Below are 19953 nucleotides of genomic sequence, written 5' to 3'. Positions count from 1 at the left end.
TCTCTACTTCAGTAGTCTGCAATAAGGCTGGTTAATACCTATATAGTCACAACAGGAAAAAAAAAAAAAAAAAAAGGCAGGCAGCCAAAACAAAATGGCACTTTGTCCTAGAAATTCTTACCAGTCACTTCAGCAACTTGACAAAATTAATGGAAAATAACAGCGAGCTGGAGTAGTACCCAACGTGCTATTCTTCCAACAGACAGAAGTGCTGCTTCTGCTGCCGCCCTGAACTTGGTCATAGGGTATTCACTTCTGTAAATACAGGCTGCCAATTGAGAACAGCTTTCCCTTCCTTTATAATTGACTTTGTGTTGAGGTCAACCTTTACTGAAAGTAGAATGTTAGTGCTATTCAGCTCAGAGAAATGTAAGCATTTCTTTCCTCCCTTCTCTGGAGGGACGGCCTTGGAATAAATGAGGAGTCCCAGCAGCTACCACAAGAGATTGAACATTTATTTCATCGTAAAAGTCCAGCAGATAAAACTATATACAGTAATCCATGCACACTGTCCAATTACACAAACATTTAAAACCTGATTAAAACACAGTCTGCACAACAGTGGGACAGCAGGGCAAAGTTTTAGTTTAGTGGGGGACATAGTCATGTTTATATTTTGGATGCTGCTTGTAGCCTACTCTCTCCCCAGCAATAAGGCTCTGGATCACCCACTCTTGCGAGACAACAGGCAGCCGTAAAGCTTCTGCACACTTCAAGACACCAGCTGGGCAGGAAAAATCAGTCACCACCACATCATAAACACCCAAAGCAATATCTGCACAGGAGGAAAGACAGGCATCTGTCAGGCGAAAAAAAGAAAAAGGACCTTCCCTGTAGCAGAAGATCAGCGTGTTTCACTATGAATCTCTCTTTCATGTCCTCTCATTCCTAGCCATTGAATTCTCATTGTAAAAGTTAAGACATGCTCTGGAGCAACACTGCAACTTTCAAGGAGAAGATTCCCTCTAGCTGAGATAGAAATTAACAGAAAACCAGCAGCCAACATTACAGGCAGGACTAGAAAACCTTAAGTCCTGACCTCACGCTGTGAGCAGTAGGGCCTACATCCCTTATCGAGGGGAAGAGACAGTTGAGTTCAGAAGGACAAAGCAGCACAATTTTAGTGGCCTATGCAAGGTCCAGGAGCAACTCCTGCCTATTTCCCCCTTTCAGCACAGGCTGGAAGCTGATGGCTTGTCCTCTGAATTGCTGCAACATGTCCTCTGGAAGGTGGATCTTGCAGATGTAATCTTCTAGATTACATTCAAACAGAGAGCTAGTGTCTGCACTTTGCCTTCCTTTATGCTTATAGACAACCAAGTAAGCCATCATAAATGGTTTTAAACCATACTAGAGATCACAGTGGCATGGGATTCCCAGCTACTAGGCCTGAGAAACTGCCCGATGAGTACCTTTGTTGTGAGCATTTGAGTAATGCTGTTTAACAGATGCTGCTCCCCCAGTCATGAGGACTTCAGACCACAAATCCAGGAAGTTCTGCTGCTGGTCTGACACCAGGAGAACCTTCAGGTTATGGAATGGGTTTTCTCGTGGGTGCCTGTAGAATAAAGAAGAGAAATGCAGACTGCTAAGAATATCCAGTAGTCTGAGACTTTATTTGAGGACCATTATCTACTTCTAGTCACCTGATTGGCTTCCATATTGTTCTTTGAATATCTTGCATACAATGACCTGCTCTCTTACCACCCCTCCTGAAATACTTGGAACAATTGTCCTCTGTTTATAGATAGTAAAAGAGCCAGACAACATTGGTGGATTATGTGTGCAGCAGCTTAAATCCAAAGTTAGGCTAAGCTCCTCCTTAATCCTGAACCAACTTTTCTGTGCGTATCCAAAATGTCTCTGCTTTGACAGGGCTGAGCAGGCAGGCATCGGTCTCCTGCCCAAAAGCCCACAGAGATTTACAAACTGCTTTTGTCCACCCCTCACCTTGCCTGAGGAGTCTGACCTAACATTTGATCTCTCAGAACAGACCAACTGGATTAGACTCCATAGAAAATGCAGAAGCTGGCTTCAAAACGTACCAAAGGAAAAGGAAATTGCAGTAGTATTGCTCTCCTTTATCCATTGATGAGCAATTAGAGAAGTCAGCCAAGTGTGTGGGAAGCCTTGCCTGAATTCCATCTTCCTCATGAGGAGACTGACATCTTTCTTACTTCCCAGGAGACTGTCTTTTTTGTGTATATGGCACCCAAATGTACCTTGGCATTAGAGGTCACTGTAAATCCAAGGAAAGAGATGGAAGTGCTGTTCCTAAATGGAAGGGAAAGCATGGGGAGCAGTACTAGGGACACCTTCAGTACTTGTAGGATTCAGGAGCTTCCCAAGCATAACAATTCTCTGTGATTAAATCCTCAGTCTGTGGACTCAGATCATGGTTATTTAGCACTTACCATTCTAGCAATTTTTGCTCCTGGAGGCTATAACCAGCTGGCAAAAGGTAATTCCGATAATTTTGAAGCTGGTTAGCATGACAGCTATCATGAACCCAGATATGAGACACACAAGGGATCCCTCTGGCAAGGCACAGCAAGTATTTCCGAGTTCGACAATGCTGGTCCGCAATTAAAAGACACTGATATGCTGCATTACACTTCAGGGGAGATAAAAAGACATGTAAACAGGAGACAATGCTTGCAAAGACCCAGAAGTTATCCTGCTGCTAAACACTTTAAAGAAGAAAACAACTGAAACCCTGATTTTCACAGCCATATTATGTGAAAGGTGAATCAGATAAATAGATTCTGAAATCAGGAGTACCTATAATAACCACCTATTCCAAGCTATGCAGTTCACAGGCAAAAACCTCTGCCTAGTAGTTTTTGTATCATAACTCTCTCTTCCAGTTCAAACAAAGGAGAAGATTCATCTTTTAGTTTGAGACTCAGTGAGTCACTGGAGAAAACTCTGCATCCTCAGGCAAGATGCTCCAAGAACAATTTACCCTCTCTATTAAAAATGTAAATTTCAGTAAAAGTGACACTAAATGAAATTAGTTGTCCAAGTAGATCTGGTAAGTGAAGAGTGAAGAACTCTACATCTAAGTGTTCTGAGACACAGGCCTGTGGTGAGACTACATCTGGAGTACTGCATCCACTCCTAGGTTCCGCAGTACAACAAAACCACAAGACATAATGGAGCAGGCCGAGCCGAGGGGTGCTAAGATATCTAAGCATTGGAGCATCTGACATACAAGAAGAGGCTGAGAGAGCTGGGTTTAAACTCAGGAAGGGAAGGCTTGGGTGGTCTTATCAATGCATATGCATGACTGATAGGAGGGTATACAAAAGATGGAGCCAGACTCTTCTTGGCATTATCCACTAAAAGGACAAAAAGCAACAGATAGAAATTGAAATACAGGAAATTCTTCCCCCCCCCCCCCCCCCCCCCCCAAATTGGGAGTGGTTAACCACAGGATCAAGTTACCCAGAGGGGCTGTGGAGTTTCCGTGCCGGAGGATACTCAAAACCCAAGTGGACAAGAACATAAGAAATCTACTCTATTTGATACTGCTTTCAGCAGGGGGGTTGGACAAGATGAGCTATAGAAATTCCTTACAATCTCGACCACTCTGTGACTATCATTCTAGATTAGTAAGCAAGCCCTTACCTGGGTTTCATTGAAGTCTTCCAGAATATAGCCAGCTCCTGCTCGCAGTTGTTGTGCTATGTAATGTTTGTCGTATGGAGTCATCTCTAAAAATTCTACAGCAGAAACAGAAAGTTCCATTTTTGGCTATAGTCTATCTGCTTATATCCATATACTCCTCAGTCTACAGAGCCCTCATCCACTCCAATAAGGGCAGCAAGGAATGCCAGCCTTTCTCCTAAGAATATCTAGAAAAACCCTCGGAAGAATCAAAAAAAAAAAAAAAAAAAGGCAGCAGAAAGGGAAGCACAGCACTGGAAAAACTAGCCAAGTGAGCACTTCTTCACTTTTTTGATGCTGCAGTTCATTGCATGAAACATGACCCTAGCAAAGGCAAACTGGAGCAACGCATTCATGCTTTAAAGTACTATGTTTCCCAGCATTATCCCTTATCTCTCAAAACCTTCCTTCTCATATTATACTATTCTGAGACTGCTGATCTCACTAATTTTCACACCTTTAACTTGCTGAACAGCCCTATGATCATCATTGATGTTTGCCACATTTCAGGCTGTAAATTCTCTAATACAGAGACTTAGGTGCTTTCTGCAAAGGATTAAAGAGCAAAAGGGTAAAACAAGCATTCACACAAATGTCTGATCAGACAGCATCTGGCGTTTTTCCTAAAGCCACAGCATTCCACTTGGAAATGCAATGGGTAAGATTTGCCTCACCTTCTTCCTCCTCGCTGCTTCCTGTGGGACCATCCGATGGCTTCTGGTGATTGACCAATTTGTCACTGGGTGTTGCCATAGTGAGGAGAAAGGCATAGCCCAAAAAGAGGGTCTTATTGTGGGGCAAGGGTCCATGATGGTCCTCCAGTACTGGGGGATCTACAGCATCTACACCTTCACAGGTGCTTACAAACTCTCCGGCTCTCACAGCCCCTGCAGAGAGAGAGAAGGACCATGAGTCTCAAAAGTCAGGTTCAGCACAAAGAGCCTGGGTAAGATTTGGGATATGTTCAACTTCAGTTATTTTACTAGAGGAGACAGAGGGAGGCAAGACTGGGTTAGGATTACACTAGGATAAGTAGGGATTTTTTTACCCTTCTGGTTGCAAAGAATCTTCACATCAAAACCTGAATGACTAATGGGACAATGTTCGCCAGTCTATCAACATCCTGAAACAACACTTAGTGTTGTGAAGAGTCTTTTTAACAGCTACGCATTTCAGGACTGGCTAAAGGGGTAAGAAAAGAGAGAAGAAGGGAGAGAGGCAAATCACAACATTAAGGTCACAACGTTTCTAAAAAGCAGAACTGAAAAAATGGCAGGTAAGTACTCAGACTTTGGTAAAAATATCTCCGGCTGCTGAATGCATCCAGGGAGAATCAGTCTCAAATCCTGCAGGGCAAACAAGCATCTCATCTACTTTTTGCTTATGGGAAATGGAAAGATGAATTACAGAAATACCAGGGAGGGGGAAAAAAAAAGCTGAATGCAAGTTTAAGAGCAGAAAATAAGGTTCTCACCAGGCTTTATCATTGTTGACTTACGGCCACGTTTAGCTGGGGATCTCTCATCTTCAGAGGCAACGAGTTTTCTTTTCCCAGACAGTGTGACTGGTGGTATGCGTGGACTCTCCTGCCCTTTACGAGTGGGAGTTGTGCTGCTGCTGGAAGTGCTGGGAGAACCAAGGTTACTACGTCGCTTCCGCTTCCCCTCCACAAGATTATCTGTGAAACAGAATGCAGAGATTAGTCACTGGCTGTCACCTAACTCCACAAGCTTTCACCCTACCTATATGTATAAAGGTGGCTAAACTCAATAGTACCTAGATGGTACACACTACTACCCTCTGACAGAGAAGAGCAAGAAAAAAAAAAATTAAAAAAATCTCACTTGTGTATCTTTCTTCCCAAGCCCTGTACCCTCCCTGTCTCTTTTCCTCCCAGTACTGCTGAAGAGTTCATAGCAGCCATCCACCAAGCGTAAATGAGTACAGCAAGCATCACTGTCCTAGAAGGAGGCCACTCTCCACAAACCAGTCAATACCACTAAGTCTCTGAACAAGATACAAAACAAGTATCTCAAAGATTCCATTAAGTACCAAAAGCACTGTTGAATACCCAGAAAGATTTAAACATGGGTAATTCAGATCAGGAACTAGAAGCACCTCAAAGGCACAAGACACAGAACAGCACGGCCAGCAGCTAAACAGCTCCTCCCCTTACCGAGACTGATGTCAGCTGCTTTGGTCAGGGGGGTGACAGGTTCATAAGGACCTAGCCCATACTGCTCCCGGAGCTTATTTCCTTGTTCCAGAGACAGGATAACAGCCATTCGTTTGTACCACTTCCTTTGGCCTTCCTTTTCAATGCAATAGTATAACTCTCCAGACTCCTTCCGGTGTCCCTTCACCACACCTGACAAGACATCAAATAACACCTGTTAACCAACTATACCCAGGCTTCTCATCCTCCTGGACAAGCACCCATCTCCCATTGCATTCAGCAACTCAGAAAACCCATGGATGGAGCTCAATCAAGCACTGCTCTTACCTGCACTAAAGTACTCATCCTCTGAGAGTGCGGTCACCTCAGTCTCCAGTGGGATAGGATCACAGAGTAAAATATCTTTTCCTAGCACATCACATTCATATCCATCATCAAAAAGCAGTTTGTACTTTCCTGCCCCAACATCTTGGGTAATCATCCCAGAATAGAAGTATCCATTTGAGGACCACTTTGCTACAACTCTGAGGCCCACAAAGCTGCTCCCAGAGGATGAGTCTGCACAGTCTGAAGTACCAGTCACCACTTGTAATGGGATTTCTGGAGAATCACTTCGACGTAAGGCACAGAAGCCAGAAGTGTCAGATTTCTCCCCTCCATCTGGCAGGCGAACTGAATGAGTAAATGATTTCTCCTCAGGTGATGCTGTAGTTGAGAGATCCTCCACACCTGGCAGTCCAGATAAATCTCTGTAGAAAAGATAAAAGCAGTCCCAGAAGGATCAGGAAACAGTTACTAAACAAAGAATACTTGGGTGAGATGCTTGCAGCTGCTACATGCTATCACCAAAAACTAGCTCCTGAAAAATTCAGTGCTCCTTTTTCTCTGTCACATTAAGATAGCAGCTCCCTATTCTCTTCCTTGGCAATAAATTAAATTTACAGTCTCCTTTTTCCAGGGTACCTTGTTCCTGTTGTTCGAGATGGTGGGCGGCCTCTTCTTCCTCGCCCACGAGGTGTCACAGGTGCTCTGCCACCCTGACGTGTGCCAGGCATAGAGTCCTCCTCTTCCTCACAAGGCAGTGCTCCTGTCTGGCTAACTCTGAGTGGAGATGCTGGCTGACCAGCTCCTTTCCTAGGGCTAGAGAATTTATGAGTTAGCTGTTCCGAAAAGAGAAGCCAGATCGCTAGGATCCCCCCCCAACTTTCTCTGTGATCTCACAATCGGTCAAGAAGTTTGCCTCATCGCTGCTAAACTGGCAAGAGTTTAGGCAAAGCAATGCCTCACAAGGAAACAAACTTTTCCTCTAGGAAGAACAGATGTGAAAGTAAAAACTATCTCCTTATTTCTGTTCATCAAGCCAGATCCTTCCCAGGAAGTTCTTGGTTTAGGGCCTACCCTGCTTCACACTACACCCAAGCCAGCCGTTCACTTCTGCAAAATATCTGTTCTTCCCTTCCCAAATCTCTGCACGTACCTTAATTTTCCTAAGACGCCTCTGCCAATGGGTAAAGCAAACTCTCCAGTTTCTGTCCCACATACTTTCCCTTTGAGAGCTCCAGTTCCTTGCCCTGAGCTGCTGCTGCTGCTGTGGGTGGCAGAGTGACCACTGATTGCTCCACTGGATGTACGGTGAAGGCTTGAGGCCTTAGACGAGAAGGAGCTGACATCACCAAGGTCTCCCGAGGTCAGTGATGAGCCCACTGCAGTTCTGGAGGAGGATGTGTCAGTCTCACACTCCTGGCACTCCACTACAGGCTCCTCAGTTTCCTTAAGAGAGAAGAGAAAAAAAAAAGAAAGAAAAAATAAGAGGTTTGTCAAAGATAACACACTTGCTACATGGAAGCTCTACAATCACCAGGCAAAAGTGCAGACAAGATGAGCCCATATTCATCAAACTGAAGATAGCCATGCAGATTTGAGTCTGAACTGATCAATGGTAGACAGTGTATCTCTCACTGCTCTGTATAAAGAAGTCACATTAAGAAATCAATCAACAGGACAGAGCTTGGTTGGTATCAAATCAGTCTGGCTTTGAGTAATTCTCTCCCTTCGAGGGTGTGAGAGTGCAACAAATACATGAGACACTAGCGGCCTTTGGTTACTAATAATCCAAGATCAGTTTCAGACAGCTAGTCACTTGGAGCCATTAAAGTTTTATGGATATAAAAATATGTATCTATGAAATACTGATGTCAAATGTTGGTAGATAAATTGGAAATGGTTCTATGATTGTGATTACACAACCTATGTAAGTACATTGCCCAGAGAAGCTGTGGATGCCCCTGGCTCCCTGGCAGTGTTCAAGGCCAGGTTGGATGGGGCTTTGGGCAACCTGGGCTAGTGGAGGGTGTCCCTGCCCATGGGACTAGATGACCTTTGAGGTCCCTTCCAACCCAAACCGTTCTATGATACTATGATTTTAGGAAACTTTATTATTATAATGTTACAATAAGCAATTTCATGTGTAGCATGAGGTGTGAAAGTATAAGCTTTGCACTGAACTAATTAATCATTTTGTGTCATTACTCATTGTAACAACACAGCACAAGACTCTTATGTTATGTACCTTTATAGCAGAATAGCAGTAACATTTTATTGCTAGCAGGCTGATAGGATTACTGTGCATGTTAAATCAGCGTTTGTCAGCTATCTTTTGAGATTCCCTAAAGATCTTCCAGTTAATGAATGGACATAGACCAACACAACTGTACTAACAATAAGCTTGCTTATTTTTTGGTTTTAAGTTGCTTTTTCTAAACCTCTTACAGAATCTGGTCCACAGGACTCAAAAGAGTGCAGTTAAAAATGACAGTGAGCTGCAAAACTGGCTAAACTACGTTACATAGTTCAATTTTACAGGCAGAAGTGATCTTTGCTTACTAACAGAATTTCTGCCTATTCTGAAATATCTCTATTCTGACAAAATCCCAAGAATTTTAAAACAGTCAGACAGACATAGTAAAGTCTTTTGTCTGGTTCTTTGGGAAGAAAAAAAAGTGTGTCTTCAGAATACAGTAACGGGCATGAAATACACCAGCAACAAATACACTGCTTTCGCCACGCACTAAATGGTCTACATGTTTGCTCATGAAGAAAAGTTTGTCATCGCAGCATGCTGACTTGTTCACGCAACTCGTTTCGCGCAGCCACGACACATTCTCATTTTAATTAATTTTATTTTTCAGCCAACATATCATTACATTTAGCCCTGAAAACAAGAACTTACCTCAACTACCTTTCGTTCCACCTCTGCACCGTTTATATAGTAAACGTCTGTTGTAACACGCGTAACGACAGTGCGCACTTCTCGAATGGTTCGCGTGTGGCGATGCTGAACTCGGCCTTTGGGTGGGTGAAGAAGGTTAAACTCTTCCTCTCCCTGTAATAAACAGGACAAATTAAAAACAAATCAGACCACGACGAAAAGCAAATAATTTCTGGGAAGAGCTATCTCTGCAGTACAGTTTCTTCATATCATGTTCAAGTACTGGTGTAGGGAACCTTTCAGCATCTTGTTACAAATTAGATGCAACAACATAAAAGACCCTAAACAAGGGAGAACTGAACACATTTTGCTGACTTGCTTATGGGTAGAGGAAGGGAAATCATAGCAGTCCAAGGAGGAAACAGTAAACTTGCTTAGCATGGCTTCTGATACTCTTTCATTCAGTGGACATTCAGACATATCATATCAATGTTGCACTGCGTATTTACGGCCCTGTTAATCTCCTGTTTCCTAGAGGACGCACTATTCTTAAGTTCAGAAAAAAGCATTTTTCTAGTCTTTGTGTTCACAAGAAAATATACAAGTTGTAACTGCAAAGCCGTGATTTTTCTTGAGTCTGCAATACTTTCTGAAATACTAATTCAAAGTTATTCATCCTGTTACAATGTTCATATGGAGAAGCTCTCCCCTCCTGTGTTTATCCACTGACATTGGATGGAGTGGCAGAACAAGCTGTCAGAAGTTACTTGGTGCAGAAGAGAAGGCATCAAATCCTTCATTCAAAATTTCATGCAACTCCCATCTCCGTTCAACAAAAATTGAATTTTTTTTTTTTACAGTGTTAGCTACATCTGGACACACAAAACCAACCAACCCAAACTTGTCATATCTTTCCAGAAAATAAATACGGAGACATTTACTTCCCAAACTTATGCTGCCCACTGAGTATTGCTACCTTAGCAGTTGTGTACAGTTGATACAGGAAAGCTTGTGACATTAGCACTTTAAAGTGGTCTTCTGGCTTTTTTCAACAGAGAACCTACTGTTAGTGAATTTACTGGCTGAACGGATACTTTACTGTTCTAAAGCAGTAAAATTAAATACAGGCAGCCTTCATCCCACCTGACTGTGCAGAGAGTCCGTGTGCTCTCCAGAGGCATTCACAAGCTTTTCCCCACTCTCCTCAGTTTGGACATTCGCATCTTGTCGCCCAGGTCTTTCCCCAGACATACTGGTTCCCACTTCCACCTGCCTATAGATTTCTTCTGACGTTTGTGTTGCTGTTGTAATGGTTGTTGGGGTAAAAAGACAGTCTGCTGTAGTTTGAATCCCTTTATTCTTGGTGTTCGCCCACCTCTCTTGGCTTTCATCAATTTTAACAGCCTTACTTGGTTTCTTCTGTGTTCTTCTCCCTTCTTCTGTCTGAGTGCTTACAATACCAGCCTCCACAGATGACTCATCCTCTGCACCAGAAGGTTGTTGATAGCAGTCCTGCTGCATCCTCTGAGGAATTAGGACCTGTCCACCACTGGGATTTTTATGTAATTCAGCATCTTCTTGTGTGCCAGGAAAACTGAACAGATTCCCCCTGCAAAACAGTTATATAGAGATCAAAATTATTGACTAAAAAAGCAAGAGAACCAATATGCTGCCACTTAAGTGAAAGTACTATAAAAAAAAAAACCCCAAACAACTGGCAGTCATTCAATTGCTTCTTAAAATTGCACAGAATTCAGTGAGTCTCAAATTATAAAATAACCTTTCAACATCTCTCAAGTGATTCACATGGTAGCAAGAAGAATGGCTGACACCTGTAGAGAACTAGGCGCTTTTCCAAACACTAATAAAGCAATCTATACTCCACATGTCGGGCACCAACTATGCAACATGCTCCTGGAAGTCATCATGCCATCCTGAAGTTGCTACAGGCTGCTTCAGGACTTCACTGGCTTGAAACTGATAATCACACCTAGTGAGAAGGGGCAGGAGCATAAACACAAATGCTGTCTGATGTTTTCATTAGAATTTGCCTGCCCTGTCAGAAGCGTCATCAGGTACTATATGGGACTGTATACTGAGCCTTAGTCTAAGTATACATTTGGCTTCCCTCATGTACTTGAGAACTTTGAGGAGTGACTGTCTTCCATTCTGTCTGTACATCGCCCAGTACTGGAACTCCCTATTCGTTACGGTCTTTAGTACAACTGTTCAATGCTCTTGAAATATAGGTTACTCTCTCTCCGTAGACCAAGACCTCACTGCCCCATCAAACGACAGAATGGAAAACACCGAAAAATGAGATTTCTACACCTGCTCCTCCAGCCAGCATCCTTATCACCATAAGATATGCAGCAGTACAGTCCTTTCCAAAGCAACCAGAGACAGCAAAAAATCAATGGACTTGGAAGGGAGACAATAGCAGAAACAATAACACAATAGGTCAGAAGATCTTGGAACAGGAGAAAGAAAAGGTATTTAACAGCTCTAAGTATGATCTCAGTTCTCTCAAGCCCCAGATTTTACCAAAGCATATTAGCCAGCTGGAATCACATCGCTGCTCAGTCAAAAAGATAAGTCTGATTACCATGTGAGATACAAACATACAGTACTTATTATACTTACCCTGTTATCCCCAACCTTCTAAGTCACCCAAAGACAGTGACTTTGTGCAATTTCTTTGATGTAGAAAATGCACATGTGCATATAAATCCAACCAGGACTGGCAGGCAAAGACTGTGAGGAGTTACCTAAATGGAGAAGTGGAAAGACCATGACCTCTGGCCTCATCCTCTCGACGAACTTCACAGACACGACTAAACACAGATGATGCTTTCTGGGAGCTAGCAGTGCAGATTTAAAACAAACAGACAAACAAAAAAGCATCAGAGAATGAGAAAAATCTCTTATAAAGCAAACCAAGAGTTCTCTAGCCCCCTGGGAAAGCAACAACTGGTATTAAGCTTGTTGACCTACACAGCCACAGAATGAGTGAGATGTGGTCAGTCTCAAAGGTCAAGAAACAAGCTGCAATTGCATAAGCATTTCTGTTATTTCTGCAGACACCCTAACAGCCAAGAGCAATGTAACAATTCCAGAAAACGTGGTATAGAAAACTGCAGCGCCATCAGGAGTTTCACCATCTACTACCTCTGGTACCCACCAAGGGAAAACAGACCATTTATGGCTTACTGCTCAGGATTTTCATGACACCACAAAAATATGGGTTATGACAGTCATAAAGCAGACCCTGAGAGATCAAGTTCATCCTATACCCAAAAAGACAACCCATCCTTCAACCAGTGAGGAATGACTGCCACTTAGCACTGAGGCAGGATTACCATCCAGCATGCAATCCTGTGACAAGAGATACTGAGTTTATTTCAAAGTTTTCTCACTGCTTCAAACCATTATACTTCACTCAGATGACCACAGGTCACACTCTTCTGACTCAGATTCTTATTAGTACATACGAACCATACTCCCCAAAAGCTAAAATCAAGCGATGCTACGCATCAAATGTGAGATAAGATGAATACGTACAAATCAAAAGACCAAGGGAATAACTTATGTTCTGGTCAACATGTTAAACTGTGATTTCAGTACATCAGTGACCTGGTTATGTTTCTATCAGCTTCATATCAAAAAGAGAATTCTCTTTCAGAACTCCTCAGAGATTCTTTGCAGAAAATCATACGATAAGGAAAGAAAGCAGAAAACAACACATTTGAAGTTTAAGAGGTGGATAGGGGAGAATTGCATTCCAGACTGCACAAGACATGAATTTCTGCTTTGACTACAATCAGATGGAGGCAAAATGCTGACATTAGTAGGAAGCACAAACCCCGTAGTGAAAGAGCAGGTGGGGCACCCTTGCCTATGTACTTAAAACCTGCTGCAAGAGCTAACGAGTTATAATGTCGTGGCTACTGCTAAAAGCATTGCATGCCTCTGTGTCTCATTTTATTTTTTTTTTTCCCTGCTGCTGGTGACAAACAGAAAAAAGGATCTACCCAGACCTTCGTATTAACTCTGCGCAGCAACAAGACCCATTACCTGGCAGCAGCCCCGGCAGCAGGAGAGGATCCATCTTTCCTGTCACTGGCAGTAGGCTCTGAAACGAGAAGGGAGGGAAGGATGATTTCAGTGTCACTTGAACAGACTCTCCTGCCCCTTCCAAGCCCCCCACACTCAGCAAAGAGAGGGGTTGAGTAAAGCTGGACAGAGGGTGCCCAGGCCTCCCCGCCTAACTTCTCATCACAGACCTGAGTTTCTACAAGTTTTAGACTATTAGACTGAACGTCACTGTTCTGATTAAAAGGGTATCAAACTTTTTTGTCCAGGTTATATTTTTAAAATCTTTTTCCCTCCCAATATAATCAAACTCCAGCTCCTGTCCTGTGATGTTGTCACTATGCATCACAATTTTTAGTCTGCTGGAAATATCTTTCCTCACAACAGAGGCCTCTCCTGTCACTCCATCCTCACTTAGAGCATTGCAGAAACAAAGAAACAAATTTAAGTGACACTGCTCAAAAAGAAAAATGAGAAAAATCACAGAGACTCAGAGACTGTCTCAGGAAACGCCACAAAGAGTTTATGAGTTAGGGCTGAGATCTAGTAGGACCTGTATATGTTTCAAGGTTTCATCCTCTTACTTTCCAAGCTGAATGGCAGGGACTCCTCACTCCCATCATTCACAGGGGTAACAACATTCATTCGCAGAGAGAGTTTTGCATCAGCCTCAGGAACCACGTGAGAATCTCCTTTCTCGCACACTTCTGACACATCTGCTGATACCATTGCACTTTCCACGGTGACATTGTTGGTCCCCATTGAGCCCTCTGCTGTAACATCACTAGTTGCTATAGTGCTGTCTGGGCAACTATCATCCACTGAAAATAGGAAAACAAAAAAAGTAAACCAAAAAGTAGCTACTGTCATTCACACTGCTGGGGTTCAGGTCCTGGTTCCATTTTGAAGATGCTTCACTGCATGCATTTTACTAGCAATTGTGCAGTAGTGGAAAGTCCTATCTAGAGTTCTGAAGCATGAAAGTTCTGTAGCACGGGTATCATCCTTAGCTTGCCACAGAATACTTTACTATTACACAAGCAAAAATACACACTGCCTTTCATCCAGCAAATGCAGGGCGTTGTTTTGTGAACCTAACAGAGGAAGTCCTGCTAAAAGATGATGAATACTGGGAACGATCTTCTTTTAGTCTAAGCTTTTTCACTACTCAGAGGGGTATTCTTTATTGCATTCTTTAATGGAGTTGTATGCAGGAACGCAACAAGTGCAAGGAAGACATGTTCCATATCACCCCATACTCAGGGAGCAAACACCTTCACTAGAGAACATAACAAGGAAAGTGTGAAGAAGAGATGAGCTGTCCCCATAGAACAGCAATGCTTTTTGCCAAGGTAGGTTTGAGCTATCCCATCAGATCCTGCATCAAAAGCTTCCAAACAGGCTTTCACTGCAGAACAGAGCCACTCAGGTCAAACTCACCAATTGGTGTGCTGTGTCTTCTGGGTCCCATTTTAAGCTGGCCAATAAGAGGTGGCGTTATGCTGGTCAAGGGCTGAATGACGTCACCCTCCTTTGGCAAAGTAAAATGAAACGGGGTTCCTAAGAGACAGAGAGCACCAGGATTACTAATTTCAGGGGAACACTTTGGTTCAAATACCAAATACATAGATTCACTGTGCTGTGGAAATGGGGAGAAGCATAACGCTGGTGCTGTCCTGTACTAAAACCCACCTGAAGAGTTACTGGTTTCAGGACAGCTGCTCTAACTGACCTTCCTTACATTTTGTGTGGAAAATCTCTCTCTGTGAAAATCTGGTCAACTTGATGCAGCTGTCCCCAGGTGCTAGGTAAAAGTGAGAGTAAATATCCTGACATGAACAGGACTTTTACAGAATGCAGCTTTGCTTCAGAAATGCTCAGGATTTTCCACAGAAAAGGGAGATGAAGCCAGAAACAGAAATGAAGGTTAGCACAGAAGTGAATTGGCAGAGCTATGTGTTGCCTGAATTAATAACCTGAAACTTACACAGAATGATGCTTTATCATCAAACAGCCTTAGATCAAAGGTCAGCAGATACACTTCAGATAGCCACATATAAGCCCAAACAATTAGTAGCAGTCAATTAAGGGTTAGATGATGACAGCAGAAACTTGCCTGGAAAGTAAGCTTTAAGAGAAATAACAGGTACTGCAGTTTCATAACCAGCTGCAGGCTGCCACCAGGAGTTGGCCTCATCCTCCTATCCTATCCAATACCTCATAGAACCATAGAATGGTTTGGGTTGGACCTTAAAGATCATCTAGTTCCAGCCCCCCTTGCTGTCCCAACAACACCCAGGGGTACGCAGGGTCTATGGGCTGAGGTAGCCTATCCCATCAGGGAAACCACGCCTTGGTGGATTAACCATGTGCAGATCTTGCAGGATTTAAGAGATAAAATACATTAAAAACCTAGCATAATGCTCCCTCCTTCTGCCTCACCCCATGCCATTTATTTGCAAACCTTCAACATCATATAGCAGTAATTTGCAGGCCGCATTCTTCCCAAATTGCATAGAACTATTTAACAAAACTAACAGAACAGCCATTTCTTCCCCACACTGAGGTCAAAATAGGTTTTCATCATCTTTGTCACCATCCTTCCTTTTTCTAAAACTGTGTTTCTTCTTTGGATTTCATTCAAGATACTACTTGAAAAGTGCAATTTACATATCTCGTGAATTTTAAGAAGCATGTATTAAAAAAAACCCCAAAACTAAACAGTATTGGAAAATTGTTAGTTAAGGTCATGAGAATACAAATTCAAGGTACTTAAATTCAAGAGCTAGCACTAGATATTCAGATACAACTTTTAGTTATAGCCAGATGCAGTGCTTCATTCTTCAGTTACACAATATGCTGACATACAATTTACACAACTACCTTGTGGCAAATGAAGCCATAAATACATGACAAAGACATAATCCCCTCACAGAAAAAATCCCGAACAGCGAAAAGCTATCTACTGTCCATCTGAAAACTTTGAAAACCATCACTTGCTCTGCTGTCACAAGTTTTAAAGATACAGTTCAGCAACTGCAAGATCCTTGAAATCAACCTGTATTTTTGCAGTGGGCAGGTATTTCATAGTGCAATGGTACTCACATTTTGTGGGTACACCACATATTGAAACTACCATTCCTCACAAGCAGCTTATGAATGCCTGTCATATCATGACCTATAGCAGATCTCCATTTAAAAAGTGTTTTATTTAAAAACGGAAGCCTTTAGAAACTCCACTGAATTTTGATCGATTTAGCTACCACAATCCCTTCTAGCCTACAAATCCACATTTGGCAGGCTAATAACAAATGATCAAAAGAATTTATGAACTGATCAGCCTGCACTTTAATAAGAGATAACCTAGTTACTAAACCAACAGACACCATCAGAGAAAATAAACAAGCTTTCACACTCACAAGACCTGCAAAATATGTGTATGCCTGAAAGCTTAATTGCTTTCACATAACTGCATCAACTGTTGTAACAATGGTTATAAAGCTTAATTCTCTCTACAAACTCATTTGCTTGGGTAACACTTTCACAGGGAGAGTTGGATGTTTCTAGCACAGTGCCGACGGCAACTACCTGCGTAGCACAAAACTGCACCCTCATAATGGAAGGGGACGAAGGAATCTCCCAACTCTGTGTCAAACTAAGTGAAGCAGAGCTATCATCCTCTTCTCTTCTACATGAAAAGAGACGTCCCACCACTTTTTCTGCATATTGTGATGCTTCTCGCACACTACTACTACATGGATGGCCAGCCTGCAGCTCTCAAGCAGTTCAAGCACAGCTCCCTCTGCTCTAGTTCTTCTCTCCTACTCATCACCTCTACAAGAGCTGCGGCGCATGTACTGTGGCTGTCAGCCACATGAAGATCTACAGAGAAGGCTAGTAGTAGTGGATGGCCAGTCTGTTTTCTATGCATATAGAAGGGAAGGAAAAACCCCAAAACCACCACCCCAAGGAACCCCATGCCTTCTATGTAAGAACTTTTTCTTATTTAAAAAGCCCTTTCTTAGCTCTATTCTTAAATCATTAGCACAACTATTTAATAGACAGGACAAAAGCTTGATTACATACATTTTCCTCCATTGGTAATTCCTATCTAGCTGTGATATATCAAAGGACCTCATTAGAAAATAACAACTTTACTTCCAAAGTCTTCCAGATTAAGAATCAACACTCTAGACAGGCCTGAGGCAATGTTAAAAAGTTTTAAGAGCTTGACAACACAAGTCTTCATTATTTTAATAAAAATATTAACTTTTTTTTTTATTTAATGTGGTGTGCTTAAACTTTATGACTATGTTAACTGTTTATCTGTTTCTTCTTTATTTTATATTACCAGTAAAGAGATAACTTTCTGAGTAAGTTTTTGTATGTACAAAATTGTACCATCTACAAAAAAAGATTTTACAGAACCACAACTTCTATAAACTCCATAGAGTCCTAGAAACAGACTTCAATGAGTAAATATCTTTCCTGTATCTCTATATTCAATCATGTTCTAGCTTCTGAGCATTTTTTAGTAAAGTAACTAAACACTTAATATCTTATTCAAGGCAAATTCAAAACCAAAAAGACACCCCCCAAATCGCACCATCCAGTTTCTACTGCTTCTTTGACACTTCTCCAAGATCCTTCTAGTCCTCACCCAAAGTTTGTGCTTACTGATGTATGCTTCCTAATGTTGATAAGGGATTAGACTCCTGTTGGAAATAACTATTATGAGAACAAAGCTGCTTTAAGAGAAGAGGGATGCTCTAAAACTCTTCATGCCTTAAGGACTGAGTGATGGTGAAAGAGCAAACATCACTCTACGTACTTTTCCGCCATGCTTCATGAGTCTGAAGACAGCAGGCAGAACCATCTGAAAAGCCTGAACTCTCTGCTGATACCAATCAGCCCTTTAGTGTAATACAAATGCGCAAAACACAACCACCAGCATTAATTTCCAAGTTAATTTTCTCCAAACAGTGGCTTATTGTTCTCTTTCGCTAGTAAATCCAGCCAACTGTGATGTGTTTAAGTTTCATTTAGATTTATCTAAGAAAAAACATTTCAAGTACAATGTAACAAGGGAAATGTCACCTCAGGTTAAATGCAATTTTGTTCATGGTCTCTTAAAAAGGAAGTTTTGGATTGTGAGCTCTGTGAAAGGCTATACTGAAGTGGAATGTAACATTCAACCTCGTTATGCAACTACAGCCACTCATCTTTATTTTATCATCATTTCAGCAGCGTACTGCCAAACGTATTATTTAATAAAATCTATACTATTCTTAAGTTCAAAAACCAGTACTATTCACTTGACTATGCCAAATTGTCCCAGCATACTAAATGCCCCGGACCTGTTCACAGAAAAGTTAATTGGAGATCACAAAATGCAATGGGATCGGAACACCTTTGAAGTTCCTGACCAGTATTTTGACCAGATCCCCTCGAAGCATTATTTTCTATATAACAAAGCTTTTTTCTTCTTTCTTCTTAAAGGAAATTAAGAATACTGTATCTAAAACATCACCATTCAACTTCATGTTGAGCTCCTGCAATCTTTGCACTTCCCTAATAGGATTAATAGAAGGGAAATAGATTTTCTGATACTAATATCAATTTCCTCCATTCTTGCCATGTGAAGTTTCTACATAAAATTTAAGTTCTCAGACTTCAAAGTTTTCAGAATTAGGGGGCATCAAATGAAACTGGTGAAACAGAGTTTTTTTTTTACCCAGTATATAATTTAAGCTGTCAAACTTCCTACTGAAGGAAGCTTTGAAGCCTAAAAGTTTACAGATGTTCAAAAAAACACACATGGAAATGCCATGGTGGGAGAGAAAAAACACCTATTGAAGATATCAGAAAACAAAGACATCACTTCAGACGCAGCACGTTCCTAAACCACACTTTTCTTGATGATGGAGAAACTTCTTCAGAAGTATCTCCCCACTGCATTTTTGCCCTTATATTCATCCGTATGCATCTGCTATTCAATACTGGGGGAACTTGCATACCAAGCTAGATTGATGCAGTGTAACTGTTCTTTTAACTGCTGTAGTATCCCAATTCACAGAGACCATGATTTTCAGTCTTTAATTCAGAGTTATCACAAAGGCACAATGACCTATTGCAAGCCACTGAATGGGAAAGACTGAAAAATCCCCACCCCAACAACAACAAACCATTAAATGCTCTAACACTAACAAAGAATCTGGTTGTCTTTGTCCACAGAGTATCTCAAACCTTGGTGATTCAGATTTTGTGTGCAGTCTCCAAAATCTGTCACTGAAGCTTTTTTTCCCCCCTAATTTGAAATTTGTACCACTTATAAACAATATTCAAAACTTTCCCTAAATATCATTAGCGAGGCAGCCTCCAAACTTTGGATAAGATGTTGCTAAGACACATCTAAATACCACAAATTCAGACCTTAAATCTGAAATTGACGACTCTACCATCTTGATTGACAAAACCACTCACCGAATTGCCTCCAGCATGTTACTTGCTTAGCACCAGTTCCCTAAGCCAACAAAGATTACTGTCAGAGAATGCGCTAAATTAAAAAAGTCATTGCATTTCTGGCCAACCGAAATACTCTACTTTCATGCTCAACAATGAAGCAGTTTGCTATAACATTCTGAAAGAAAGTGATAGTCACTAGTTATGGCATGTTAAAGGAATGGAAAACCAAAAAAGCTCCCAAACATCTGACTGGTCCTAATGCATTCAGAAGAATGGGTACAAAAGTTACATCAATTAAATTGTTATGATAGCTGGTATATTAAGCAGTGTTTAATTCATATGA

The 19953-nt window shown here is 41.7% G+C and overlaps 1 protein-coding gene across 12 annotated transcripts in view; it reads right to left on the bottom strand.

Annotated features, from left to right (window-relative positions):
- Positions 1-436: 436 nt before the first annotated feature.
- The window catches only part of TP53BP1 (tumor protein p53 binding protein 1), a 37373-nt gene continuing 17856 nt past the window's right edge, over positions 437-19953 (bottom strand). For 6 of the 12 annotated variants that reach the window (XM_054836781.1, XM_054836779.1, XM_054836777.1 and 3 more), the window contains 16 exons: positions 14586-14705; positions 13730-13966; positions 13128-13185; positions 11822-11914; positions 10197-10662; positions 9075-9227; positions 7323-7615; positions 6809-6985; positions 6173-6594; positions 5846-6037; positions 5144-5347; positions 4344-4556; positions 3631-3725; positions 2415-2614; positions 1413-1558; positions 437-799 (listed from right to left, as the gene is read on the bottom strand). In XM_054836781.1, the coding sequence (XP_054692756.1) occupies positions 588-799; positions 1413-1558; positions 2415-2614; positions 3631-3725; positions 4344-4556; positions 5144-5347; positions 5846-6037; positions 6173-6594; positions 6809-6985; positions 7323-7615; positions 9075-9227; positions 10197-10662; positions 11822-11914; positions 13128-13185; positions 13730-13966; positions 14586-14705 (3281 nt within the window). In that variant the 3' untranslated portion in view covers positions 437-587. Of the gene's footprint in view, positions 800-1412; positions 1559-2045; positions 2275-2414; positions 2615-3630; positions 3726-4343; positions 4557-5143; positions 5348-5845; positions 6038-6172; positions 6595-6808; positions 6986-7322; positions 7616-9074; positions 9228-10196; positions 10663-11821; positions 11915-13127; positions 13186-13729; positions 13967-14585; positions 14706-19953 lie in introns of those variants that run through there. The other 6 variants (XM_054836772.1, XM_054836776.1, XM_054836774.1 and 3 more) reach the window with 5 other exon arrangements.

Source organism: Grus americana, chromosome 10 (genome assembly GCF_028858705.1).
Source record: "Grus americana isolate bGruAme1 chromosome 10, bGruAme1.mat, whole genome shotgun sequence".
NCBI classification, from domain to species: domain Eukaryota; kingdom Metazoa; phylum Chordata; class Aves; order Gruiformes; family Gruidae; genus Grus; species Grus americana.
This window is presented reverse-complemented; position numbering and strand designations above follow the sequence as displayed.